General features: G+C 68.1%; 1 protein-coding gene across 6 annotated transcripts in view; it reads right to left on the minus strand.

Annotated features, from left to right (window-relative positions):
- IMPDH1 (inosine monophosphate dehydrogenase 1) overlaps positions 1-27,236 on the minus strand; it is a 58,130-nt gene that overhangs the window by 11,120 nt on the left and 19,774 nt on the right. For 3 of the 6 annotated variants that reach the window (XM_077837939.1, XM_077837956.1, XM_077837982.1), the window contains 11 exons: positions 18,310-18,411; positions 17,995-18,069; positions 17,178-17,384; positions 16,767-16,854; positions 8,150-8,349; positions 6,641-6,732; positions 5,677-5,780; positions 5,165-5,308; positions 4,537-4,681; positions 4,176-4,319; positions 3,389-3,472 (listed from right to left, as the gene is read on the minus strand). In XM_077837939.1, coding sequence (XP_077694065.1) covers positions 3,389-3,472; positions 4,176-4,319; positions 4,537-4,681; positions 5,165-5,308; positions 5,677-5,780; positions 6,641-6,732; positions 8,150-8,349; positions 16,767-16,854; positions 17,178-17,384; positions 17,995-18,069; positions 18,310-18,411 — 1,385 coding nt within the window. Of the gene's footprint in view, positions 1-3,384; positions 3,473-4,175; positions 4,320-4,536; positions 4,682-5,164; positions 5,309-5,676; positions 5,781-6,640; positions 6,733-8,149; positions 8,350-16,766; positions 16,855-17,177; positions 17,385-17,994; positions 18,070-18,309; positions 18,412-27,236 lie in introns of those variants that run through there. The other 3 variants (XM_077837948.1, XM_077837965.1, XM_077837974.1) reach the window with 3 other exon arrangements.

Here is a 27,236-nt window from a genome sequence, read left to right on the forward strand (position 1 = left end):
GGCCGCTCACTGTGAGAGACCAGTATCTCTCCTTCGCCACCAACGCCCTCCGTCTGGTCACGCCTGTGCGGCTGACCAGTGGACACGGCTGCAGGGCACCGGGGGGGGCAGGCGCCGCAGGGTGCCATCTGGCTGCCATGGAGGGTCAGAGGGGGATGAGGGACGGCCAGGGCTGCTCTGCCCTCGGGAGGGGAGGATGAGGACAGGATGCAGGAGCAGCCCCATGGATCTGCCAGCCCAAGATCCTGATTTGTGTCCGAGGCGCCGGAAACGGGACCCGCGCAGACAATGGGACCCGCGCAGCGTGCCCCCAGGCAGGGAGCCCGCCCAGCAAGCCTGCAGTCTGCCCGGGAAGAGGGGGGACGGCGCAGAGGGGTTAACGCCAGCAGAGGCAGGGGAGGGTTGAGCCGGTGCCATCCGTTCTAATCCCCCCCAGGCAGGGCAGGGGCTGAATTCGAGTCTCAGCCAAAGAGCGAGGAGACAGACAGGCCAGCCAGCCAGCACGGTTAGCTCCACTACAGCACAAGCCCCGCCTCACCCAAGCACAAGATGATCCTCTGCGGCACTAGGGAATATGGGCAAACGTGCGGGTGCCATGCTCCGGGCAGGGGCATCCTGGTACCTCCCTGCTGGGAGGGACCTGGGGAGACGGGCTAAGCTGCCCTGAGGTGTAACCCCCCCACCCCCGAAGGCTGGAAGCTGCTGACAGCCCGGCCAGGGGCATGTCCCTGGTTATCTGGGGACGCTCCCACAGTCGTCCAGGTGCAACAGACCAGGCCCTGAAGGACCCGAGTGGATTCTCTACCCTGCTCCATCACAGCGCTAGCCTGTCCGCACGCTGGGCTCGCGGGCTAGTCTGGGCCACGAATCCAGCCCGTCTCCCACCCCTCACACTCCAGTCACAGCCACGCTCTCAGGCCCAGATGCCGCTGGCGTGGTTAAAAGCCTGAGTTACCGAAGGGAGAACGTGGGAGAGGAAAACGGAGCTCCCAGCTGAGAGAGAGCCTGGAAAGCGAAGGGAAAATCCCCTAATCAGCCGGCCAGGCGCCGGCCAGGCTGAGCGCGCGTCTGGGAAGCCGCAGAGTTCGCTGAAGGGCCGGTCTCCTGAACAGACATTTACACTCCTCAGTGCAGCCTTTTGCCTAGGGCTCAGCCTGCATCTGAAGATCCCTCCGACAAAGCAAGCAGTGTCGACTTTGGCAATGGGACATTGCTCCTCCCACAGACCCTGCCTGGATGCTAGACTGGACTCACACCGAGACTCCCAGCTGTGGGTCCCGCTGCTGCTCCCCCCACGTCCCAGATGTGCCCACGCAGACCTTACCAAGTGAAACTAAACGCTCCTCCTACCCAGAACGAATCTAAGGCCGCAGCCTTCCCACGGGCCAACAGATGAAAGATGCTGGCGTTTCCAGGCCATGGTCCGTATCTCCCGGATACGCTGCCGATTCGCCCCCCGCGCCCCAGGAGCACTCGGTGCGGGGCTGAGATCACACGGCTGGCCTCGCAGGCCGAGCACAGTCAAGGTCTCTGTGGTGCTCACTCCATGCGGCCCGACCTGGGAGCTGTCCGTCGGCAGCACGTTAACCGGGGTGGGCTGGCACGTGACCACACGCAGCCTCTGGGTCAGAAATGACCTCCAGAGCCTGAGTGCCCAGGCGCTGCCCTCAGGGGCCGGGCTCAAGGCAGAGCTCTGCCTGCCGGGAACTGCAGGCTGCTCCCTCTGTATTCAGGGTGGATGGCCACAGGCCGCTCACGATGGCTCAGGCAAGTGGCTCTCACCCGCCAAAGCCATCTGGTCAATTTAGACTAAAAACTCTTTCGAGCAGAGACCCTCTGCTACCCCGGGTTCGTGGAGCGCCCAGCACCAGGGGGCCTGAGCTCAGCTGGTCCTTAGGCACTACTGGAATAAACACGAGTAATAACAGGCGATGCCGTGACGGCTCCAAGCGTCCTACCTACGATACACAGTCCCTTGGCAGAGGGCTGCTAACCCAACCCCTGGGGTCCCACCGGTGCTCAGAGAGAGACCACACCCCGGGGCAGATGCAGGAGCAGGGAGCCAAACATCACCCTGCTGTGAAGGGGAGAACAGGTGAGCATTTGGGATCCGCTCCCTTACGGACAGCGCAGGGGGCTGTCAGAGACACACACCGCCCGCAACAGTGCCCAGCACTGCACGGGCCAGGCCTGGCCTCTGGGGGCGTCTTTGGGGTCAGTGACGTGTGGAGAAGCTCTCTCGCTCCGGTAACAACTCCTCCTTGCCAGCAGGACACTGCTGCCAGCCTCTGCCCTCACCTCCCTCGCCTGTCAGAACAGGCCCCAGCGCGGAGAGTCACCTGCTGCCAGCAGAGCGGGTGCCTCGTGGGGACAGGGGCTGGAGACTGGTGCCAGGGTCGCGCCCAGCTGGCAAGGGGTGGCAGGCACAGCCCTCCTGTGACACAGCGACTGGCTGCCATCCCCGAGCTGTGTCACGGGAGGGGCTCGGCGCCGGAATACTGGATGTGCAGCGCTCTCCATCTTCCGCTGGCTGCCCCCCACGCCGGGCAAGGCTGTCCGCAGCGCTGAGTACGGATCTGTGGCCAAGCTGGGAGTCCTCGGCTCCCCGGGCCTCGTGGAGCGAGGCTGCAGGCAGCCCTTCTCCACCAGGCTAGCCGCGTTCCCAGCACACCACGTGGAGCGAGCACAGAGGAGGGTCCCTGCCTGCCCCAGTGACAGTCCTGCTGCCCACCCAGAGCGGGGAGCGGGCATAGGGCGCTCCACAGATCCACCCTGGCCCTCCCCACCCCCAGAGAAATCCTCGGCTGCCCTCCAAAAGGGAGGAGAACATTTGGGATTTCTAGCAGGGAACCCGGCTCCAGGCAGCTGTTCAACCACCGGCCATACGGCTGACCCACCCTTTCCACTCTGCCTGTTTCCATCTGGTGTCTCTTGTCTCACCCAGAGACGCTGAGCTCCTGGGGACTAGGAGCACCCTCCCAACGTGTGTTTGTACAGCACCTAGCGCCCGGGGGGCTGATCCATGAGTAGGGCACCCCGGCGCTACCACAGCGCACCCCATGCCAGATTGGCACGGCAGTGAGCGTCGGGGCAAGAGAGGGTGGGAGGAGAAGGATCCTGGTCGGCACACGGTGAAGGGGGCAGAGGAACCTTTGGGATGGTCGCGGCTGCCAGTGCACGGTGGGGAGCTGGGCACTGACGGGGGGCACTGAGCTGGCTGCCCGGGGGGCTGCAGGGTCACAGGGGGGCCCCTGCCTGCACCCAGCCCCCCAGCCAGTCAGGAAATGCAGGGACGCCCCCCAGGCCGTGCACCGCATCCTGGGTAACCACAGGCTGCCAAGCAGCAGCCAGAGCCGGGGCAGGGGCAGGGAAGCAGCAGGGCACTTACGAGTGGAGGCCGTGGACGCCGCCTTCGATCTGGGCCGACATGGTTCTCTTCTCAAACTTCAGCTCGCCCGAGTACATCATGGAACTGGCAAGCAGAGACAGCGCGGCTAGGAGTGAGGCAGAGGCACCTGCGACCGGCCCAGGGGGCACGCGGGGGACAGGGCAGAGCGCGCACACGAGCGAGTCTGCCAGAGCAACCCGCCAGGCCCCATGCTGGCGCCCATGGCAACCTGGCTTGGCCCAGGCTGCGCCATCCCCCCCACGGCAACCTGGCCCAGGCCAGCCCACACAGGTGCCACGACAAGGCTGCCCAGCTGCGTTGGCCCTGCTACGGTGTCCTGGCCCCAGGCAGTAACTGCGACCTGTCACAGGGATCTAACCCCACCCAGGGCCCTGCTACCAGAGCCCCGGGACTCAGTGACGTAACTGCCCAGCTAACGGGGCCCCGGACCAGCCCCCACGTGTCACAGGGCCTGGTCAGCCGCCCCTTGGCCTCTCCCGTCCCGTGGCACCCCCGGGCGCTGTGGCCACCGTCCGTGTGAGACGCCCTCAGCGCCGTCTGGGGGGATGAGCACTGGGGCGGGGAGCTCAGCTGCTTCCCCCAGCTTGGCTCCCCACCCCTCAGATGCCACCTGTCTCCCCCTCCCTGGGAGGGGACAGCCCAGGATCTTGCTGGGGCCAGGCGGGGCTGATTTTCTCAGAGGCCCCAGCCCCAGGGCGGCCCCAGGCAGGCCCCTCCCAGGACAGCCTGCCTAGGGCTGAGTGAGAACCGCAGCCTGGCCCCTCACCGGAGGATGGAGAGGCTCCTGGCCCCGATGTCCTGGCAGCCGTGCTGAATGCCCGCAATCAGGTATGGGACGAACTTCTGGATGGAGCCCTTGTCCTGGATGGAGCCGGAGACGCCCTGCGCCACCTTCACCTTATCCCCTTCGCTGGGGGGAAGAACACGGAGGCTGTTATGGGGGGCCCCGCGCCAGCCTCTGCTCCCCAACGGGATCCTGCCTCCAGCCTGCCCGCCCCTGCCCCCCCAGCTGCCCTACTGCCCCCGGGCCCCACCCCGAGCTGTATCAGCGCCTGCCGGGCAGGCTGCGTTCCCGGCCCCCACCCCAGGCTGGACGGAGGGGCCCTGCCCCTGCCCCTGCCCCATACCTGAAGTATCGCTTCTGGCTGCTGCTGTTCTTCTCCATGGCGTCGAGCGAGCCCATCCCCCGGTATTTCTTCAGCCTCACGCCGTCGGAGAAGAAATACTCGCCCGGGGCCTCCGTGGTGGCCGCCAGCAGGGAGCCCATCATCACTGCCCGGGCGCCGGGGAGAGGGGCAGAGAACGGGTGACATTAGTGCCACAGCAGAGACCGGGCCCCCCCCCCCCCCCGAGCACACCTGGGCTCGACCGCAGCCCCCGAGCCCACAACGGGTGCCCGGCTGCCCAGCTCCCAAGCCCCCCGTCCCCATGCCTGCAGTAATCGCCACGTCAGGGCCGAACGGGGCTGTCTGGGGGCGCAGGGGCCAGCCCGTATTGGGCGTCTGCCTGAAGACTCGGGGGCCAGCACCCCCAGCGTGGAGGGAATTCGCCTGTGGAATCCAACAACCCAAGGCACGTGGTATTTCATGCACCCAGCCGTGGCACGCCGCAGCCAGCACCGCCCGGGAGGGGAGATCGCCCCCTGCTGAGCCCCTGCCCCATCCCCTCAGGACAGCATCCCCCAGTGCCACCCGGGGCACTGACTGCACAGGGAGGGGGCAGGCAGGCTGGCCCCACGGCGACAGTCGCACTCACCCGTAGAGGCTCCTAGAGACAGCGCCTTCACCACATGCCCCACCGTCTGGATGCCGCCATCCGCGATCACAGGCACGCCGAACCTGCGGGCGTACTCTGCCACCTTGTACACGGCCGTGCCCTGGGGCCTGCCGCACGCCATCACTGCAGCCAGGGACAGGAGCGTCAGCACCAGGGCAGGCGTGGGGGGCGACAGGTGGGCCACTGACGCGCCGGGCACCGCACGGGGCTGGGTTCCTCTGCCAGCCGCGGGCGTCAGCCCCGCCGACAAAGGCCAGGAGCCGTGCGCACAGGAGAAGCCGTTCCCTGCAGCGCCAGCCTGGCCCGAGCAGGGGCCCGGAGGCCTCCAGCAGTGTGTGGGGGGAAGGGGAGGGTGGGGCGGAGCAGCCCCCACCCAGCCTCAGCTACGCCTCTGCCCAGCGCGACACTGGTCCGGGCCCTTCCTGCCCCGCCAGGCACTGCTGACCCCGCTGGGGCTGCGAGGGCCCGCGATGCCCGGAGCTCACCCCTACCTTCCTGCGTGATGCAGATGGAGCCGCAGCCCATGCCCACGCGCAGACCATCCACCCCCGCGTCCGTCAGGTGCTTGGCCTGCGCCGCTGTCACCACTGTGGATCCAACAGGAGACGAAAGCAAAGGCAGCCATGAAATACCTGGTCACCGGGCCCGGGGCAGAGTCCAGGGCCCCGCCCGGCCCGCTCTCAGACCGGGAATCCCAGCCCCTCTCCCCACCCTGCAGCAGGACCCACTGGGGCCTTGGGCTGGGAGACTTGCCATGGCCTCTCGGGCCGGGGAAGATGGACAGGTGGCAGTGCCCCGGGCCACGCTCTGCTGGCTCGGGCAAGGCTGCTCCAACAGTCTGGGCAGGCAGGGTCTGCTACGACTCCCGGTCTCAGTGAACCAGCTCCGGTCCCAGCACGGCGAGCACTTGCTCCAGCTCCGCCTAGGCTCAGCAATTGCCACCAGCAGCGTGGTACTCGGCTGCCCAGAACAAACGGGGCAGGGGCTCCCTCAGCTTGAGGGGGGCCCTCGGTGCAGGGGCGGGCGGAAGATCCCTGCTTTCATCAGCCCCAACGACCTGTGGGACTTGTACATGTGCAGCCCGCTGGGGATGGGTCCCACACAGCCTATTGCTCCCAGACTAGCCTTGTCCCGAGAGAGGGTGGTCGGACGTATTCCCCTGCCCCATGCGCAGTCCCAGCCGTTGGAGCCGTGCCGGGGAGCGAGCAGAGGCCCGGGCCCAGACGTGCTGGGCGGGGCGCTGGAGCCGTGCCGGGGAGCGAGCAGAGGCCGGGCCCAGACGTGCCGCGTGGGGCGTTCCGGCAGTGGTTCCCCACACGCAGCGCCATACGGCCCTTGCTGGAGCAAGGTCATAGAGGTACCAGCCAGGTGTTCAGTGCTGTGCCCATCCGAGCCACGGCCCCTGAGCGCCCCGCCCTGCACCCGCCGGCCAGGGCTGGGGCCCCCAGAGACTCACCATTCCCACCGATCACCTGCAGCTCGGGGTATTTCTGCTTGATGTAATGGATCATGCTGATCTGATACACGGAATTGCCCTGGGAGGAGTCCTGTGGGGGGGACGAGACCACAGTCAGAGCAGGAAGGGAGCAGGAGAGACCGCTCCGGCCCTGCCCCCACACTGACCCCCACTGCTGACTGCAGATGGGCCTAGGGGCCCCTGGCGGCTAGAAGGGCCCTAGGAATCACGAAAGCTCATGCTCAAATAAATTGGTTAGTCTCTAAGGTGCCACAAGTCCTCCTTTTCTTTTTGACAGGTTTCAGAGTAACAGCCGTGTTAGTCTGTATTTGTGGGGGGAGAGAACCTTTAGTGATAATCATCCATTTTTTCATGGTTTGTGTGTATAAAAACATCTTCTGTACTTTCCACAGTATGCATCCGATGAAGTGAGCTTGGTTACTCTCTAAGGTGCCACAAGTACTCCTTTTCCTTTTCTTTTTGAGGATACAGACTAACACGGCTGCTACTCTGAAACTGGGTAAGGGGGTGTAATTGTTGCAGAGAAAAGGGCCAGGGCACATAAATGGCTGACACCCTGTTTCCTGGCAACTGATGGCCTGGGCCCTTCCCCCCTGCAAGGCGAGAGCTAAAGTGTTGGAGAACAAAGGAATCAGGTGCCCTCCTGGCCCGGGAAAGGGACAAAGCCCAGAGGAGGAGGGGCTGGAGGGAGTTTCAGTTTGGGGCTGGCTGGAACATGGAGTGAAGTGCAGACGGGGTTGTCTGGCTCACTGCCCCCCAAAAGGGACCCGGCTGAGGGGTCCTGTTCTCTGCACCTACAAACTCTGTGTTAGACCATGTTCCTGTCGTCTAATAAACCTCTGTTTTACTAGCTGGCCGAGAGTCCCGTCTGACTGCGGAGTTGGGGTGCAGGACCCTCTGGCTTCCCCAGGAGCCCCACATGGGCGGACTCGCTATGGGAAGTGCACAGAGGGGCAGAGGAGGCTGAAGGCTCCGAGGTCAGACCCAGGAAGGGGGAAGCCGGGTGAGCTGTGTGTCCTGCGGACAGGCTGCTCACAGAAAGGAGACTGCCCCAGAGTCCCGACTGGCTTCATGGGGAGCAGTTCCAGAGCATTGCCCGGGGACGCCGCAACAACTGGTATCCCGGTGAGCATGTGCCCGCAATGGTGCGGGACCAATCCAGCTCCTCAGGCTTGGAGGCTGGCCCCACGTTGAAGATCCCCACACGCACCCTGCTCCAAGGACCAGCAGCCCTGCTCTGGCTGGGGCGGCAGACAGGGAGTTTAAGAGGTCTGACGGGAGGGAGCATCTGACCCAGGGTGGCAGACACCAGGCCCACCAGATGATCCAATCTGGGGCGGGGTGGGGGTCATCTGACCCCGGTGGGGAGGTGCCAAGCATCTGGCGTGGCTGTGCAAGGATCTCAGGCCCTTAACCCTTGCTGTGCCGGGGGTCAGGGAGGCTGCTGGGCCGGGAGCAGCAGGGAGCCCCCCGAGCCCGGTACCCACCAGCACCACCACGTCGACGCCGGCCTGCGTGAGGAGGTCGAGCCGGTACTTGTCGTCCTCGCGGGTGCCGATGGCCGCCCCGCACAGCAGCTGCTTGCGCGAGTCCTTGGAGGCCAGCGGGTAGTCGCGGTTCTTCTTCAGGTCCGTGCGGGCGATGATAGCCACCAGCTCGTCGCTGTCGTTCACGATGGGTAGCTTCCCTGGCGCAGGGAGGGCACAGCGGTGAGGGGGGCACCCGGCAGAGCCCCCCAGCCGCACGCGCAGTGGGGCCGGCTCCACCATGGGGTCATGGCCAATGGCCCCGCTGCCCCCAGCCCCGTTCCCCAGCTCAGCCCACCCGAGACCTGCCCAGAGACAAGCCAGGGCCCGCAGCCCGGCTCAGCACCCTGCCCCGGCAGCCCCCTCCTCGAACATCAGCTGCTAGTGACGCTGTAACCTCGGCCACACCACCCAGCCCACCAAGCTGCTCTGAGCACGTGGGGCTGGCCCCCTATGAGCACGGGCTGCCCCACACGCCCCAGTTCACTCCAGCGCCCAGGCTCTGGCACCACCATCGCGGCTCCCTCTACTCCAAGCCCCGGAGAACTATCCGCAGAGTCAGCAAGGGGAGGGAGCCCCGCTTAAAGAGCATGGGGGGGATCATAGAATCATAGAATATCCGGGTTGGAAGGGACCTCAGGAGGTCATCTAGTCCAACCCCCTGCTCAAAGCAGGACCGAGCCCCAATTAAATCATCCCAGCCAGGGCTTTGTCAAGCCTGACCTTAAAAACTTCTAAGGAAGGAGATTCTACCACCTCCCTAGGTAACGCATTCCAGTGTTTCACCACCCTCCTAGTGAAAAAGTTTTTCCTAATATCCAACCTGAACCTCCCCCACTGCAACTTGAGATCATTACTCCTTGTCCTGTCCTCTTCTACCACTGAGAATAGTCTAGATCCATCCTCTCTGGAACCACCTCTCAGGTAGTTGAAAGCAGCTATCAAATCCCCCCTCATTCTTCTCTTCTGCAGACTAAACAATCCCAGTTCCCTCAGCCTCTCCTCATAAGTCATGTGTTCCAGACCCCTAATCATTTTTGTTGCCCTTCGCTGGACTCTCTCCAATTTTTCCACATCCTTCTTGTAGTGTGGGGCCCAAAACTGGACACAGTACTCCAGATGAGGCCTCACCAATGTCGAATAGAGGGGGACAATCACGTCCCTCGATCTGATGGCAATGCCCCTACTTATATATCCCAAAATGCCATTGGCCTTCTTGGCAACAAGGGCACACTGCTGACTCATATCCAGCTTCTCGTCCACTGTCACCCCTAGGTCCTTTTCCGCAGAACTGCTGCCTAGCCATTCGGTCCCTAGTCTGTATCTGTGCATTGGGTTCTTCCGTCCTAAGTGCAGGACCTTGCACTTATCCTTATTGAACCTCATCAGATTTCTTTTGGCCCAATCCTCCAATTTATCTAGGTCCCTCTGTATCCTATCCCTACCTGCCACCATATCTACCACTCCTCCTAGTTTAGTATCATCCGCAAATTTGCTGAGAGTGCAATCCACACCATCCTCCAGATCATTTATGAAGATATTGAACAAAACCGGCCCCAGGACTGACCCCTAGGGCACTCCACTTGATATCGGCTGCCAACTAGACATGGAGCCATTGATCACTACCCGTTGAGCCCGACAATCTAGTCAATTTTCTATCCACCTTATAGTGCATTCATCCAGCCCATACTTCCTTAACTTGCTGGCAAGAATACTGTGGGAGACAGTGTCAAAAGCTTTGCTAAAGTCAAGGAACAACACGTCCACTGCTTTCCCCTCATCCACAGAACCAGTAATCTCATCATAGAAGGAGATTAGATTAGTCAGGCATGGGGGGGTCACACTTGGCCTCCTGCCCGGGCACAGAGGGCACCAGCCCTGGGGCAGCAAAGAACCTGTAATGGGCTTGGAAGCATCTCAGTCTCCCCTCTGCTTTCCCCCCAGACAGCTCACAGAGCCCAAGGCGGGGCTAGCAGGGGCTGCGGGTGGGGCGCGAGGGGCACCGGTGCAGTGGGGCGTGCGGGGAGCCCAGGGAGGGGCTAGCAGGGGCTGCGGGTGGGGAGCGAGGGGCACCGGTGCGGCGGGGTGTGTGGGGAGCCCAGGGAGGGGCTAGCAGGGGCTGCGGGGGGGGGGAGCGAGGGGCACCGGTGGGGCGGGGTGTGGGGGGAGCCCAGGGCCGGGCTAGCAGGGGCTGCGGGTGGGGAGCGAGGGGCACCGGCGGGGCGGGACATGTGGGGTGCCCAGGGCGGGCTAGCGGGGGGCTGCGGGTGGGGTGCGAGGGGCACCGGTGCAGCGGGGCGTGCGGGGAGCCCAGGGAGAGGCTAGCAGGGGGCTGCGGGTGGGGCGTGAGGGGCAGTGGGGCGTGCGGGGAGCCCAGGGAGGGGCTAGCAGGGGCTGCGGGTGGGGAGCGAGGGGCGCTGCGGGTGGGGAGCGAGGGGCACTGGCGGGGCGGGACATGTGGGGTGCCCAGGGCCGGGCTAGCAGGCGCTGCGGGTGGGGAGCGAGGGGCACTGGCGGGGCGGGACATGTGGGGTGCCCAGGGCGGGCTAGCGGGGGGCTGCGGGTGGGGTGCGAGGGGCACCGGTGCAGCGGGGCGTGCGGGGAGCCCAGGGAGAGGCTAGCAGGGGGCTGCGGGTGGGGCGTGAGGGGCAGTGGGGCGTGCGGGGAGCCCAGGGAGGGGCTAGCAGGGGCTGCGGGTGGGGAGCGAGGGGCACTGGCGGGGCGGGGTGGGGTGTGGGGGGAGCCCAGGGCAGGGCTAGCAGGGGCTGCGGGTGGGGAGTGAGGGGCAGCGGGGTGTGTGGGGAGCCCAGGGAGGGGCTAGCAGGGGCTGCGGGTGGGGAGCGAGGGGCACCGGCGGGGCGGGGCGTGGGGGGAGCCCAGGGCCGGGCTAGCAGGGGCTGCGGGGGGGGAGCGAGGGGAGCCCAGGGCGGGGCTGGCGGGGGCTGCGGGCCCGTTCTCTCCCGTGCCCAGGGCAGGGCTAGCAGGGGCTGCGGGTGGGGAGCGAGGGGCACGGGCGGGACGGGGCGTGTGGGGAGCCCAGGGCGGGGCTGGCGGGGGCTGCGGGTGGGGAGCGAGGGGCACCGGCGGGGCGGGGCGTGGGGGGAGCCCAGGGCCGGGCTAGCAGGGGCTGCGGGGGGGGAGCGAGGGCCCGTTCTCTCCCGTGCCCAGGGCCGGGCTAGCAGGGGCTGCGGGTGGGGAGCGAGGGGCACCGGCGGGGCGGGGCGTGTGGGGAGCCCAGGGCAGGGCTAGCAGGGGCTGCGGGTGGGGAGTGAGGGGCAGCGGGGCGTGTGGGGAGCCCAGGGAGGGGCTAGCAGGGGCTGCGGGGGGGGAGCGAGGGGCACCGGCGGGGCGGGACATGTGGGGTGCCCAGGGCGGGCTAGCGGGGGGCTGCGGGTGGGGTGCGAGGGGCACCGGCGGGGCGGGGCGTGTGGGGAGCCCAGGGCAGGGCTAGCAGGGGCTGCGGGTGGGGAGTGAGGGGCAGCGGGGCGTGTGGGGAGCCCAGGGAGGGGCTAGCAGGGGCTGCGGGGGGGGAGCGAGGGGCACCGGCGGGGCGGGGTGTGGGGGGAGCCCAGGGCCGGGCTAGCAGGAGCTGCGGGGGGGAGCGAGGGGCACCGGCGGGGCGGGGCGTGTGGGGAGCCCAGGGCCGGGCTAGCAGGGGCTGCGGGGGGGGGAGTGAGGGGCACCGGCGGGGCGGGGCGTGGAGGGAGCCCAGGGCGGGGCTAGCAGGGGCTGCGGGTGGGGAGTGAGGGGCAGCGGGGCGTGTGGGGAGCCCAGGGCAGGGCTAGCAGGGGCTGCGGGTGGGGAGTGAGGGGCAGCGGGGCGTGTGGGGAGCCCAGGGAGGGGCTAGCAGGGGCTGCGGGGGGGGAGCGAGGGGCACCGGCGGGGCGGGGTGTGGGGGGAGCCCAGGGCCGGGCTAGCAGGAGCTGCGGGGGGGAGCGAGGGGCACCGGCGGGGCGGGGCGTGTGGGGAGCCCAGGGCCGGGCTAGCAGGGGCTGCGGGGGGGGGAGTGAGGGGCACCGGCGGGGCGGGGCGTGGGGGGAGCCCAGGGCGGGGCTGGCGGGGGCTGCGGGTGGGGAGCGAGGGGCACCGGCGGGGCGGGGCGTGTGGGGAGCCCAGGGCCGGGCTAGCAGGGGCTGCGGGTGGGGAGCGAGGGGCACCGGCGGGGCGGGGCGTGGAGGGAGCCCAGGGCGGGGCTGGCGGGGGCTGCGGGGGGGGAGTGAGGGGCACCGGCGGGGCGGGGCGTGGGGGGAGCCCAGGGCGGGGCTGGCGGGGGCTGTGGGGGGGGAGCGAGGGGCAGCGGGGCGTGGGGGGAACCCAGGGCGGGGCTGGCGGGGGCTGCGGGGGGGGAGCGAGGGGCACCGGCGGGGCGGGGCGTGGGGGGAGCCCAGGGCGGGGCTGGCGGGGGCTGCGGGGGGGGAGCGAGGGGCACCGGCGGGGCGGGGCGTGGGGGGAGCCCAGGGCGGGGCTGGCGGGGGCTGCGGGGGGGGAGTGAGGGGCACCGGCGGGACGGGGCGTGGGGGGAGCCCAGGGCGGGGCTGGCGGGGGCTGCGGGGGGGGGAGCGAGGGGCACCGGCGGGGCGGGGCGTGGGGGGAGCCGAGGGCGGGGCTGGCGGGGGCTGCGGGGGGGGAGCGAGGGGCACCGGCGGGGCGGGGCGTGGGGGGAGCCCAGGGCGGGCTAGCGGGGGGCTGCGGGGGGGGAGCGAGGGCCCGTTCTCTCCCGTGCCCAGGGCGGGGCTGGCGGGGGCTGCGGGTGGGGAGCGAGGGGCACCGGCGGGGCGGGGCGTGGGGGGAGCCCAGGGCGGGCTAGCGGGGGGCTGCGGGGGGGGGAGCGAGGGGCACCGGCGGGGCGGGGCGTGGGGGGAGCCCAGGGCGGGGCTGGCGGGGGCTGTGGGGGGGGAGCGAGGGGCAGCGGGGTGTGTGGGGAGCCCAGGGCGGGCTGGCGGGGGCTGCGGGTGGGGAGTGAGGGGCAGCGGGGTGTGGGGGGAGCCCAGGGCGGGGCTGGCGGGGGCTGCGGGGGGGGAGCGAGGGCCCGTTCTCTCCCGTGCCCAGGGCCGGGCTAGCAGGGGCTGTGGGGGGGGAGTGAGGGGCAGCGGGGCGTGGGGGGTGCCCAGGGCCGGGCTGGCGGGGGCTGCGGGTGGGGAGCGAGGGGCACCGGCGGGGCGGGGCGTGGGGGGAGCCCAGGGCCGGGCTAGCAGGGGCTGTGGGTGGGGAGCGAGGGGCACCGGCGGGGCGGGGCGTGGGGGGAGCCCAGGGCAGGGCTGGCGGGGGCTGCGGGGGGGGAGCGAGGGCCCGTTCTCTCCCGTGCCCAGGGCCGGGCTGGCGGGGGCTGCGGGTGGGGAGCGAGGGGCACTGGTGGGGCGGGGTGTGGGGGGAGCCCAGGGCGGGGCTGGCGGGGGGGGAGCGAGGGCCCGTTCTCTCCCGTGCCCAGGGCCGGGCTAGCAGGGGCTGCGGGTGGGGAGCGAGGGGCAGCGGGGCGTGGGGGGTGCCCAGGGCGGGCTAGCGGGGGCTGCGGGGGGGGAGCGAGGGGCACCGGCGGGGCGGGGCGTGGGGGGAGCCCAGGGCCGGGCTAGCAGGGGCTGTGGGGGGGGAGCGAGGGGCAGCGGGGCGTGGGGGGAGCCCAGGGCGGGGCTGGCGGGGGCTGCGGGGGGGGAGCGAGGGGCACCGGCGGGGCGGGGCGTGGGGGGAGCCCAGGGCGGGCTAGCGGGGGCTGCGGGGGGGGAGCGAGGGGCACCGGCGGGGCGGGGCGTGGGGGGAGCCCAGGGCCGGGCTAGCAGGGGCTGTGGGGGGGGAGCGAGGGGCAGCGGGGCGTGGGGGGAGCCCAGGGCGGGGCTGGCGGGGGCTGCGGGGGGGGAGCGAGGGCCCGTTCTCTCCCGTGCCCAGGGCCGGGCTGGCAGGGGCTGCGGGGGGGGAGCGAGGGGCAGCGGGGTGTGTGGGGTGCCCAGGGCGGGGCTGCGGGGGGGGAGCGAGGGCCCGTTCTCTCCCGTGCCCAGGGCGGGCTAGCGGGGGGCTGTGGGGGGGGAGCGAGGGGCAGCGGGGCGTGGGGGGTGCCCAGGGCGGGGCTGGCGGGGGCTGCGGGGGGGGAGCGAGGGCCCGTTCTCTCCCGTGCCCAGGGCCGGGCTAGCAGGGGCTGCGGGTGGGGAGTGAGGGGCAGCGGGGCGTGGGGGGTGCCCAGGGCGGGCTAGCGGGGGCTGCGGGGGGGGAGCGAGGGGCACCGGCGGGGCGGGGCGTGGGGGGAGCCCAGGGCGGGGCTGGCGGGGGCTGCGGGGGGGGAGCGAGGGCCCGTTCTCTCCCGTGCCCAGGGCGGGCTGGCGGGGGCTGCGGGTGGGGAGTGAGGGGCAGCGGGGTGTGTGGGGTGCCCAGGGCGGGGCTGCGGGGGGGGAGCGAGGGCCCGTTCTCTCCCGTGCCCAGGGCCGGGCTAGCAGGCGCTGCGGGTGGGGAGCGAGGGGCACTGGCGGGGCGGGACATGTGGGGTGCCCAGGGCGGGCTAGCGGGGGGCTGCGGGTGGGGTGCGAGGGGCACCGGTGCAGCGGGGCGTGCGGGGAGCCCAGGGCGGGGCTGGCGGGGGGCTGCGGGTAGGGAGTGAGGGGCAGCGGGGCGTGGGGGGTGCCCAGGGCGGGGCTGGCGGGTGGGGAGCGAGGGGCACCGGCGGGGCGGGGCGTGGGGGGAGCCCAGGGCGGGGCTGGCGGGGGCTGGCGGGGGGGGAGCGAGGGGCACCGGCGGGGCGGGGTGTGTGGGGTGCCCAGGGCGGGCTAGCGGGGGGCTGCGGGGGGGGAGCGAGGGGCACCGGCGGGGCGGGGCGTGGGGGGAGCCCAGGGCGGGGCTGGCGGGGGTGCGGGGGGGGAGCGAGGGCCCGTTCTCTCCCGTGCCCAGGGCCGGGCTGGCGGAGGCTGCGGGGGGGGAGCGAGGGGCAGCGGGGCGTGGGGGGAGCCCAGGGCCGGGCTAGCAGGGGCTGCGGGGGGGGAGCGAGGGGCAGCGGGGCGTGGGGGGAGCCCAGGCCCGGGCTAGCAGGGGCTGCGGGTGGGGAGTGAGGGGCAGCGGGGCGTGGGGGGAGCCCAGGGCGGGGCTGGCGGGGGGGGAGCGAGGGCCCGTTCTCTCCCGTGCCCAGGGCTGGGCTAGCAGGGGCTGTGGGGGGGGGAGCGAGGGTCAGCGGGGCGTGTGGGGTGCCCAGGGCGGGGCTGGCGGGGGGGGAGCGAGGGGCAGCGGGGTGTGTGGGGTGCCCAGGGCGGGGCTGGCGGGGGGGGGAGCGAGGGGCACCGGCGGGGCGGGGCGTGGGGGAGCCCAGGGCGGGGCTGGCGGGGGCTGCGGGTGGGGAGTGAGGGGCAGTGGGGTGTGTGGGGTGCCCAGGGCGGGGCTGGCGGGGGGCTGGCAGGGGGGGCTGAGGGCCCGTTCTCTCCCGTGCCCAGGGCCGGGCTAGCAGGGGCTGCGGGTGGGGAGTGAGGGCAGTGGGGTGTGTGGGGTGCCCAGGGCGGGGCTGGCGGGGGCTGCGGGGGGGGAGCGAGGGGCAGCGGGGCGTGGGGGGAGCCCAGGGCGGGGCTGGCGGGGGCTGCGGGGGGGGAGCGAGGGGCAGTGGGGTGTGTGGGGTGCCCAGGGCGGGGCTGGCGGGGGGGGAGCGAGGGCCCGTTCTCTCCCGTGCCCAGGGCCGGGCTAGCAGGGGCTGCGGGTGGGGAGTGAGGGGCAGCGGGGTGTGTGGGGTGCCCAGGGCGGGGCTGGCGGGGGGGGAGCGAGGGGCACTGGTGGGGCGGGGTGTGGGGGGAGCCCAGGGCGGGCTAGCGGGGGGCTGCGGGGGGCTGAGGGCCCGTTCTCTCCCGTGCCCAGGGCCGGGCTAGCAGGGGCTGCGGGTGGGGAGTGAGGGGCAGCGGGGCGTGGGGGGAGCCCAGGGCGGGGCTGGCGGGGGCTGCGGGGGGGGAGCGAGGGGCCCGTTCTCTCCCGTGCCCAGGGCCGGGGCTAGCAGGGGCTGCGGGGGGGGAGCGAGGGGCAGCGGGGCGTGTGGGGAGCCCAGGGCGGGGCTGGCGGGGGGGGAGCGAGGGGCAGCGGGGCGTGGGGGGAGCCCAGGGCCGGGCTAGCGGGGGGCTGCGGGGGGCTGAGGGCCCGTTCTCTCCCGTGCCCAGGGCCGGGCTAGCAGGGGCTGTGGGGGGGGAGCGAGGGGCAGCGGGGCGTGGGGGGAGCCCAGGGCGGGGCTGGCGGGGGGCTGGCGGGGGCTGCGGGTGGGGAGCGAGGGGCACTGGTGGGGCGGGGCGTGGGGGGAGCCCAGGGCGGGGCTGGCGGGGGGGGAGCGAGGGCCCGTTCTCTCCCGTGCCCAGGGCGGGCTAGCGGGGGGCTGCGGGTGGGGAGTGAGGGGCAGCGGGGCGTGGGGGGAGCCCAGGGCCGGGCTGGCGGGGGGCTGGCAGGGGGAGCGAGGGCCCGTTCTCTCCCGTGCCCAGGGCGGGGCTGGCGGGGGCTGCGGGGGGGGAGCGAGGGGCACCGGCGGGGCGGGACATGTGGGGTGCCCAGGGCGGGCTAGCGGGGGGCTGCGGGGGGGGCTGCGGGCCCGTTCTCTCCCGTGCCCAGGGCCGGGCGGGCAGCGTGAGGTCCCTGGTACCTTTCTTGCTGCGCTGCAGGATGTCGTTGGCCTCCTTCAGGGTGACCCCGGCGGGCGCCACCACCAGGTCATTGCGCTTCGTCATCACCTGTGGGGCCAGACAGCGCGTGGGAGCGCCACCAGAGGGTCCCAGGGCCGCGCCCCTCCCCCAACAGCCCCACCCCCCTCTCCCCAGCGCCCTGCCCCATTGCCCCTGCCCCCTTGCACGCGCCCGGGCCTGTGCGCCTCCCAGCCCGCAGAACTGGGTGCCCGGCATCGCAGCCGCCATGTCCAGGGGGATGAGCTACCAGAGGGCAGCGAATTGCACCCCCGCCCCCCCGGACGGGGGGCAGGCTGGCGCGAGACGCAGCCCGGAGCGCAGGGGCGGCTGTGTCTGGGGCAGGCCCCCAGGAGTCCCGCGGCGGGCGGTACCTCGCTGAGGTAGGTGGCGTCGTCCTTCTCGGTGAGGAAGTCGATGTCCCGCGAGGTGACAATGCCCACCAGCTTGCTGCCCATCTTGCCCGTCTCGGTGACGGGGATGCCCGAGAAGCCGTGGCGCAGCTTGGCCTCGAAGACGTCCCCCACGCTGTGCGTGGGGCTCATCACCACCGGGTCCGTGATGAAGCCCTGCTCAAATTTCTGCAGGGGAGGGAGAGGGGGAGGGAGAGGGGGAGTCACCAGAGACCCGACCCCACAGAGCCCCACCCTGCCCCCGCGCTCCCCAAGGGGTGTGTGTGTGCACATCTGCACTGGCCTTGGTACTGCCCCACGATCCCTGGGGGGTGACACCTCACCCCTGACTCAGCCTGGCGCTCCCCACGGCGTGCACACCAGCAGCGGGGTGCCAGGAGCTCGCGGCTCCATCCCCAGCCCTGCTGGTACCAGGACACCGAGCAGACGGGGCAAACCTCCCTCCACAGCCACCCGGATGCCCTGGGAACCGCCTGGCAGGCCCAAGGGGGCAGCACCGGGTGTGTCCACGCGGCTCAGATCCCCTCTCAGGGTGGTAACCTACATGGGGCTGGGAAGCCCGTCAGAGCCGTATGCCAAGGCCTGGCACAGGCGTCTGCCGGAAACGGCTCCATGGGGGCACCATGGCGCGGACACTGGGGTGGGGTGGGGCCGCAAAGGACCAGGGTCCTGCGAGGTGATGGGTGAGGAGGGGCAGAGCAGACCGCCCCCCCCCCCACGTCTGACCAGAGCTAGTCTCCTGGTGCCAGGGTTGCCCCAGGGCACGGCTGGTACTTGCCTTGACCTTGCGCACCTCGTTGGCCTGGAACTCCGGGGTGCAGTTGTGGTGGATGATCCCGATGCCGCCCATCAGCTGCGGGGAGAGAACGGGTCAGCCTCTGCCGGCCCCATGGAGCAACGGGGTGCCCCGTGGTGGGGGCAGGGCATGGCCTCTCCGGGGCAGCGCAGGGGAAAGGTGCTCACGAGGCGCCCAGCCCAGCTGCCCGACGCTCAGGGCTGGGGCCGGTCTCCAGCGAGAGGCTTGGGGACGGGAACATCAGAGCTGCGGAGCCCCTGCCCCGGACAGGCTGGACCCCTCCCGCCCCACTCTTACCGCCATGGCGATCGCCATGTCTGACTCGGTGACGGTGTCCATGGGCGACGAGATGAGCGGCGTCTTCAGGGTGATCTTGCGAGTCAGCGCCGAGGTCAGGTCCTGGGGGTACAGAGCCGTGAGCCCCTCAGCCCTCCCCCCGCATTAACCCTCCGGGGGTGGGGAGGAGCACAGACCCGTGAACCCAGCACCAACCCTAGCCCAGCAGCCATGCCCGATGCCAGGAGATGCCCCAGGCCAGGTGCTTCCTCCCCGGCCGGGGCAGCAGGGCATAGGACAGGGGAGATGCCCCCACCCTAGTGCCCGTGGCTCGCCAAGCGTTATCACCTAGATAGGGCCCGACAGGTGCCTGGAGCTATACTGTCAGAGGGCAGGACCCCCCCGCCCGCGGATTACGGGGGTCCCGGCTGCCAAGGAATTGCCCAGCGCTGGCCAACATCAGAGCCACGGTGCTGGGGCTGGGGGGGCCAGACACCGCTCGCACAGGGCTCCCTTAGGATGCAGGCCTATCCCTGCCCAGGGGCTCCGTGCTCAACCCCACAGGGGTCCCAGCCCTCCTCCAGCTCCTGCCCCACATACTCAGGAGGCCACACTCCCTCCCACCCCACAGCTCCTTCTCTGCAGGCCGCAGCATGCGGCCACTCGCGTTCCCCCCACGGGGCCAGCTGCTGTATTTCTTCACTACCCCCAGGCTCACCCGGCTGGCTCGGCGGGACTCCCGGCCCCCCACAGCCCATCCCTCTCAGGCTGAGCGGCCCAGGGACAGCTCAAGCCCTGCCCTACAACCGGAGCCCCCAGTGCTGAGCTCCCCAGTGAAGGGCCTTTCCATGCCTCCTCCCAGCCAGGCACCGGGCACTACTCAGCGTCGGCCGCCCTGTGCCAGCCCACGGCCCCGGGCGACGCCGCAGGGAGCTGGCTGGGGAGTGGCATCACGGCAGGGGCCTGTGATGGACACGGGACCCGAGGGCACATGGGACTGGCGGCCACGCCCAACCCTGTCATGCAGCCCACGGAGCTGCGGAGGTGCCAGCTGCGGAACTGGGCAGTGCCCACCATGGGCACTGTGCCAAGCTGGCCCTTCCCTGTGGGCACACCGCAGCGCGCGGGCTGAGGGGACATGGCACAGACAACACAGGGGCAGTGCCAAGACTAGACCCCAGAGCTCCTGGGTCCCACCCCACCGCCCGAGCCACAAGGGAACTCGGCTGCTCCAGTCTGCCAGCCATGAGGGAGGCTGCTGGAGGGGCCCATGCAGCCTGGTGGCTCATACAAGCACGTCCCGTGTGCACTGGGTCCTGGCCCTAGAGCTCAGAGCGCGCCGGGCCCTGACTCTACCCCCCAAGCCAGGACAGCTCAGAGCGCGCTGGGCCCTGACCCCCTCCCCAGGAGAGCTCAGAGCGCACTGGGCCTCAAGCCCTGCCCTGGGGGAGCTCAGATGGGGCATCTGCCAGTCGCCCCACGTCCCGTGCCAGGAGAGCTCACAGATGCTGGCTCTCCCCCCGCCCCAGCTGGCTTTCCCTCCCCACCATCCCTGCTCCTAACCTGGGCATGTTTGCTCCGCTCCCAGCTCCCAGGCCTAACCTGCACCAGAGCCCAGCCCAGCCGGGAACCTGATTAGCCCTGAAATGTTGCTTTCTGCAGAGCTAGATTCCCGGCTGGGAGCTGTGGCCTGGCTCTGCAGAGGAAATGGGGCGTGGGTCCCAGCCAGCCTCGGACACACCCAGGGGGACCCAATTCAGAGGGCTCACCCCAGCCAGCCAGACTAATGGGGCCCTGTCACGGAGTCCCTGGGCGATGCTCTGGAACTGCTCCCCATGAAGCCAGTCAGGACTCTGGGGAAGTCTCCTTTCTGGGAGCAGCCTGACTGCAGGACACACAGCTCACCCAGCTTCCACCTTCCTGGGTCTGACCTTGGAGCATTCAGCATCCTCTGCCCCTCCGTGCGCTTCCCACAGCCAGTCCGTCCAGGCAGGGCTCCTGGGGAAGCCAGAGGGTCCCGCCCCCCAACTCCGCAGTCAGACGTGACTCTCAGCCAGCCAGTAAAACAGAGGTTTATTAGACGACAGGAACATGGTCTAAAACAGAGCTTGCAGGTGCAGAGAACAGGACCCCTCCGCTGGGTCCATGCTGGGGGGCAGTGAGCCAGACAACCACGTCTGCACTTCACTCCATGTCCCGGCCAACCCCAAACTGAAACTCCCTCCAGCCCCTCCTCCTCTGGGCTTTGTCCCTTTCCCAGGCCAGGAGGGCTCCTGATTCCTTTGTTCTCCAACCCTTTAGCTCTCACCTGGCAGGGGGGAAGGGCCAGGCCATCAGGTGCCAGGAAACAGGGTGTCAGCCATTCTCTGTGTTCAGACCCCTGCACACACCTGCCCTCTAGGGCTCTGCAATGATCATACACCCTTACCCCACCCCCTAGATACCTAAGAACTGCATAGGGGAAACTGAGGCACCCCCACACTATTCAGAGGAAACGTTAAGAACACTCCCACTTCGTCACAGGCCCACGTGTCACCTGCAGGGACTCCAGATCCCAGCACGCAACGCTGCAGCTCGCTACGGGACGGGGGCCACCAGACACAGCCCCCCGCTTGCCCCACGAGCTGCCCAGAAATTCCCTGCATGGGTGGGAGGGCGAGGGGGGAAGCTTGGGATCTGCACCGGGTGGACGCTGCCTGGCCAAGCTGCATGCTAACTGGGTCCCAGCACCTGGCCTGTGGCTGCACCATGGGTTTGCCTGCATGGCAGCGGCCTGTGCAGGAAGAGGGGTGCCTGCCACTCCCCACCCCATGTGTATTGCGGGGGGATTATGGTCAGACTGAGGAGGGGACCAGGCTATGGTCCAGCCCTGTGTGACAATGTGACTCAGCAGGGAGGGGGGAGTGTTGACCTGGGAACGTGCCCTGGGGATGGGAGACCTGAGAGCCTGTCACCTGAGCCAGGAGGGGGGAGAGGGGGAGGTGACACCTCTGCCCAGGAATGTGGATGGAGGCTGCAGGAGGGAGCCTGCTGGGGGGGTTTAGTTTTCAGTTTGGGGCTGGGTGGAGGAACACAGGGAACTCCAGGGCTGGGGTCTAAGCTCCCTGCCCCCCAGAAGGACTTGACTGAGGGGGTCCTGGGTGTACCCACAAGCTCTGTTTTGGACTGTGTTCCTGTTGTCCAATAAACCTTCTGTTTTACTGGCTGGCTGAGAGTCTCAGTGGATCCCAGGAAGAGGGGTGCAGGGCCTGGACTCCCCCACACTCCGTGACAACTGGTGGCAAAGGTGGGATCTACTGCACCCCGTGGACGGCGCTTCCTGCAGTAAGTGACTGGGGAACAGTAAAACGAAGGGGGATTGACGGGGACCAGGCGTGCTGAAGAGTCAGAGAGAGACGGTTCCAGGGGGCGGTTAACCCCTGGGAATGTGTGACCAGAGAGAAGGACTTTTGCAGTAACAGGGTCCCCCGGGGGATTGCAGCGAGCGGTCCCAGGGGCGGAGGAGTCTGCAGATCGACCCTGGCAAAGAGGTGGTGACCTCAAGAAGGACTGGCACACGAGGGGTTTTTCCTGGAAACCGTAGAAAGCTGCCCGGCCTGCGAGTGGCCAGCAGGGAGATGTACGCTAAACGCCTTAAGAGCGACCTGGTGGAGCTGTGCAGGCAGAGGGGGCTGCGCATTGGGAGGTCCACCAAGGAACAGCTGATTGCCCAGTTAGAGGAGAGGGATCGCTTGGATGATCCGATCCCTGTCCCTGAGGGAAGCCGCCCGGCAGACACAGCGTGGGCCCTGGGGCCTGACCGGGCTGGGAGGGGTCAGACTGCTGCCAAGGACATCCCGAGACCCTTCCTACCTGTGCCTGGGGGAGGGGTTGGGGGAAGCCCAGCGAATACCGAGGGCACCCTGACCCCAGCAGGGGATCCTCCCGGGGGAGCTCCCCATCCCTGGAGTGAAGACGGCTGGAATGGGAGAGGGAGATGAAAATGAGGGAGCTGGAGGATCATGAAAAACAACGTCAACATGAGCAGGAGGAGAAGGAGAGGGAACGTCAGGAGAAGGAGAAACAAAGACAGCATGAACTGGAGCTGGCCAGGCTGAGGAGCAGTAGGGCCCCGGCTGTGGTGAGTGAGGGGGGACCCAAGACTGCAAGGAACTTTGATAAGTGCTTCCTGGCCCAGCGGAAGGAGGGGGAGGACATAGATAGCTTCCTGACGGCCTTTGAGAATGCCCGTGAGATGCACAGGGTTGACCCTGCAGACAGGCTCCAGTTCCTCACCCCCTTACTGGACCCCAAAGCCGTGGAGGTGCACAGCCGAATGACAGGGCCGGAGGCAGGGGACTATGAACTGTTCAAACAGGCCCTGCTCCGTGAGTTTGGGCTGACCCCCGAGATGTACCGGAGAAGGTTCCGGAGTCAGCGTAAAACACCTGAGGTCACCTACCTACAACTGGTCAACCGGATGCAGGGATATGCCCGCAAGTGGACAGCTGGGGCCCGAGCTAAAGAGGACCTGCTTGACCTAATCGTACTGGAGCAACTGTATGAACAGTGCCCTTCCGACCTGAGGCTGTGGTTGGCGGACAAAAAGCTGGAGAACCCCCAGCACGCAGGGCAGCTGGCCGACGAGTTTGTGAACAGTCGGTCAGGGGGTAGCTGGGAGGAGTCCCAAAAGAACAGGCCCCCCCCGATGCAGAGAGAGAGTCACCAGGGGACCTCCCAGCGGGGAAATAGGGAGAACCCCCTCCAGAGGGGAACGCCTGGTGTCGGGCCCCTCCGACCCGCTCGAGGGGACCAACGTGACCTGAGCTGCTATCACTGTGGCCAGAGAGGCCACGTACGGACCCAGTGCCCCGGGCTCAGGGACAAACTGAGCAGACCCAACCTACCCAGGGTTAACTGGGTAGGGACCCAGCTGGACGAGGGGCAGACGACCCAGGCAAGGGGGGCTACCAGTTTACCACCTGCTCAGGAGGGAAGAGTACCCCAGGCCAGCTCCGCCAGAGGGCTGGAGGCTCTGGACTCAGGGTGCTCAGTTTACAGGGTGGGCGCGGGGCTGTCCCTCCGGAGAGAGTACCTTGTTCCCCTGGAGGTGGATGGGAGGAAGGTCAATGGATACTGGGATATGGGTGTGGAGGTGACGCTGGCCCGGCCCGAGGTGGTGGCCCCAGATCGGGTGGTGCCCAACACCTACCGGACCCTGACAGGGGTGGGCGGGACCCCATTTAAGGTGCCCGTGGCAAGGGTACACCTGAAACGGGGGGCCAAGGAGGGCCCCAAGGATGTGGGGGTACACCACCATTTGCCCACTGAGGTTTTGATGGGGGGAGACCTAGAGGACTGGCCAAGCAACCCCCAGACCGCCCTGGTTGTGACCCGTAGCCAGAGCCGGCGAGGGGCACTGCTCCCTGACCTCGGGGAGGGTTCCACACCGGAGACGCAGGACCCTACCCTGGTGGGGAGGGAGCGCCGAGGGGCACGGCTCAGAGAGGCTGTGGCCTCAGACCCGGCCAGTGAGAGGGAACCGGTCCCCATCCCTTCCCCAGCCGCTGAGTTCCAGGCCGAGTTGAGGAAAGATCCCTCCTTGCGGAAGCTCAGGGACCTGGCCGACCTCAGTGTGAGACAGACCATGAGGAGAGGCTGCCAGGAGAGGTTCCTGTGGGAGAAGGGGTTCCTGTACCGAGAATGGGCTCCCACAAGGGAAGTAGAGTCCTGTGGGACCAGGAGGCAGCTGGTGGTCCCCCAGAAGTATCGCCGCAAGCTCCTGTCCCTGGCCCATGACATCCCCCTTGCAGGGCACCATGGAATCCGGCGCACCCGGCAGAGGTTGCTACAGAACTTTTACTGGCCCGGGGTCTTTACCACGGTCCGGCAGTATTGCCGATCCTGTGACCCCTGTCAGAGGGTGGGGAAGGCCCGGGACAAGGGGAAAGCGGCTTTGAGACCTTTGCCCATCATAGAGGAGCCTTTCCAGAAGGTGGCCATGGACATCGTGGGGCCTCTCAGCAAGACGACTCGGTCGGGGAAGAAATACATTCTGGTGGTGGTAGATTTTGCCACCCGCTACCCCGAGGCAGTGCCCTTAGCTTCCATTGAAGCAGACACCGTGGCAGATGCACTCCTGACCATTTTCAGCCGAGTGGGGTTCCCCAAGGAAGTCTTGACAGACCAAGGCTCCAACTTCATGTCGGCCCTGCTCTGGTGCTTGTGGGAGAAATGTGGGGTCCGGCACGACTGGGCCTCAGCTTATCACCCCCAGTCCAATGGGCTGGTGGAGAGGTTCAACGGGACGCTAAAGATGATGCTGAAAACCTTTATGAATCAGCACCCGCAGGATTGGGACAAGTACTTACCTCACCTGCTGTTCGCGTACAGGGAGGTGCCCCAGGAGTCTACCAGATTTTCGCCTTTCGAACTGTTATATGGAAGGAGGGTGAGGGGCCCCCGGACCTGATGAGAGACGAGTGGGAGGGGAAGGCCACTCCCAATGGAGAGTCAGTGGTGGAGTATGTCCTGATCTTCCGAGAGAGACTGGCTGAACTCATGGGCCTGGCCAGGGAGAATCTGGCCAGAGCCCAGAGGAAGCAGAAGGTCTGGTATGACCGCACGGCGCGGGCCCGGGCCTACGCCACCGGGGATCCGGTGATGGTTCTCATCCCCGTGAGAAAGAACAAACTACAGGCCGCCTGGGAGGGCCCTTTCAAGGTTGTCAAGCAGCTCAATGAGGTAAACTATGTGGTGGAGCTGTCGAACCGGGCACACCACCACCAGGTGTACCATGTGAATATGATGAAGCCATATTATGCCAGGGGGAATGTGGTGTTGGCCGTGTGTGGACAGTGGGAGGAGCAGGGAGATGACCCTTTAGTAGATCTATTCCCTGAGACCAGAGCTGGTTCCCCCCTGGAAACAATTCCCCTCTCGGATCAGCTAACCCCTGCCCAGCAAGCTGAGGTCAGGGGGGTGCTGCATCCGTACCGATAGCTGTTTTCCAGCCAGCCTGGACGCACTAATCTGACTGTCCACCGGGTACAGACGGGGTCGCACCCGCCGATAAGATGCTCCCCCTTCCGAGTCCCAGGGAAAACTGCTCAGGACCTGGAAAGAGAGGTCCGGGACATGCTGGCTTTGGGGGTGATCCAGCCATCGGCCAGCCCTTGGGCCTCGCCGGTGGTGCTGGTCCCCAAAAAGGATGGATCGGTCCGGTTCTGTGTGGACTATCGGAAGCTCAATGCCATCACTGTATCTGATGCCTACCCCATGCCCAGGCCAGACGAGCTCCTAGACAAGCTGGGAGGAGCTCGGTACCTTACCACCATGGACCTTACAAAGGGCAACTGGCAAGTGTCGCTGGATGCAGAGGCCCGGCTGAAATCGGCCTTTATCACCCCTCTGGGGCTCTATGAGTTCCTGACCCTGCCTTTCGGCCTCAAGGGAGCGCCGGCCACCTTCCAGCGCCTGGTGGACCAGCTCCTGAGGGGGATGGAGAGTTTTGCCGTGGCGTATATTGATGACATCTGTGTCTTTAGCCAGACCTGGGAGGACCACGTGTCCCAGGTTAGACAAGTGCTGGACCGACTCCAGGGGGCTGGGCTGACTGTAAAAGCAGAGAAGTGCAAGGTGGGGATGGCGGAAGTATCTTACCTGGGCCATCGGGTGGGGAGCGGCCGCCTAAAGCCGGAACCAGCCAAGGTGAAGGTGATCAGAGACTGGCCCGCTCCCCACCCCAAAAAGCAGATCCAAGCCTTTATTGGGATGGCAGGATACTACCGAAGATTTGTGCCCCACTTTAGCGCCATAGCCGCCCCCATCACTGAGCTATGCAAGAAGTGGAAGCCAGACAAGGTGGTCTGGACCGAGCAGTGCCAGGAGGCTTTCTGGGCGCTGAAGGAGGCTCTGGTCAGTGGCCCAGTTCTGGCAATGTGGTGTTCACCGATGCCTCCGACACAGGACTGGGGGCAGTGTTAATGCAGAAGGATGAAAAAGGGGGAGAGACACCCCATCATGTACCTGAGCAAGAAGTTGCTACCCCGGGAGCAACACTACGCGGCCATCGAGAAGGAGTGCCTGGCCATGGTGTGGGCCCTCAAGAAACTAGAGCCCTATCTCTTCGGGCGACACTTCACCGTCTACACCGACCACTCTCCCCTGACCTGGCTGCACCAGATGAAAGGAGCCAACGCCAAACTCCTGAGATGGAGCCTGCTCCTGCAGGATTACGACATGGACGTGGTCCACGTGAAGGGAAGGGCCAACCTGATAGCGGATGCGCTGTCCCGGAGAGGGGGCCCCGAACTTCCCCAGGTCACTGGTCACAGTGACCCCGCTCAGTTCAGTCTCAAAGGGGGGAGAGATGTGACGATGTGACGCAGCAGGGAGGGGGAAGTGTTGACCTGGGAATGTGCCCTGGGGGTGGGAGACCTGAGAGCCTGTCACCTGAGCCAGGAGGGGGAGGGGGAGGTAACACCTCTGCCAGGAATGTGGACGGAGGCTGCAGCAGGGAACCTGCTGGGGGGGTTTAGTTTTCAGTTTGGGGCTGGGTGGAGGAACGCAGGGAACCCCAGGGCTGGGGTCTAAGCTCCCTGCTGCCCCCGGAAGGACTTGACTGAGTGGTCCTGGGTGCACCCACAAGCTCTGTTTTGGACTGTATTCCTGTTGTCCAATAAACCTTCTGTTTTACTGGCTGGCGGAGAGTCTCAGTGAATCCCAGGAAGAGGGGTGCAGGGCCTGGACTCCCCCACACTCCGTGACACCCTGGTGGCCCCGGAGAGCTGGCTAGCAGCAGTCACTGGTCACAGGGCTCGAGCCGTAGGCTGCAGAGACCTGACTCTGCGCTCTGGGGTTAAGGGTCCTGGACTCGCCCCTTCTAGGGCTCCCCACACAGGGCTCCACAGTTCGACTCTGCACGGCTGCCAGCCAAGGGGCTACTGCCAGCCAGGCGTCACCTCAGC

Source organism: Eretmochelys imbricata, chromosome 1 (assembly GCF_965152235.1).
Source record: "Eretmochelys imbricata isolate rEreImb1 chromosome 1, rEreImb1.hap1, whole genome shotgun sequence".
In the NCBI taxonomy this organism is placed as follows: Eukaryota; Metazoa; Chordata; order Testudines; family Cheloniidae; genus Eretmochelys; species Eretmochelys imbricata.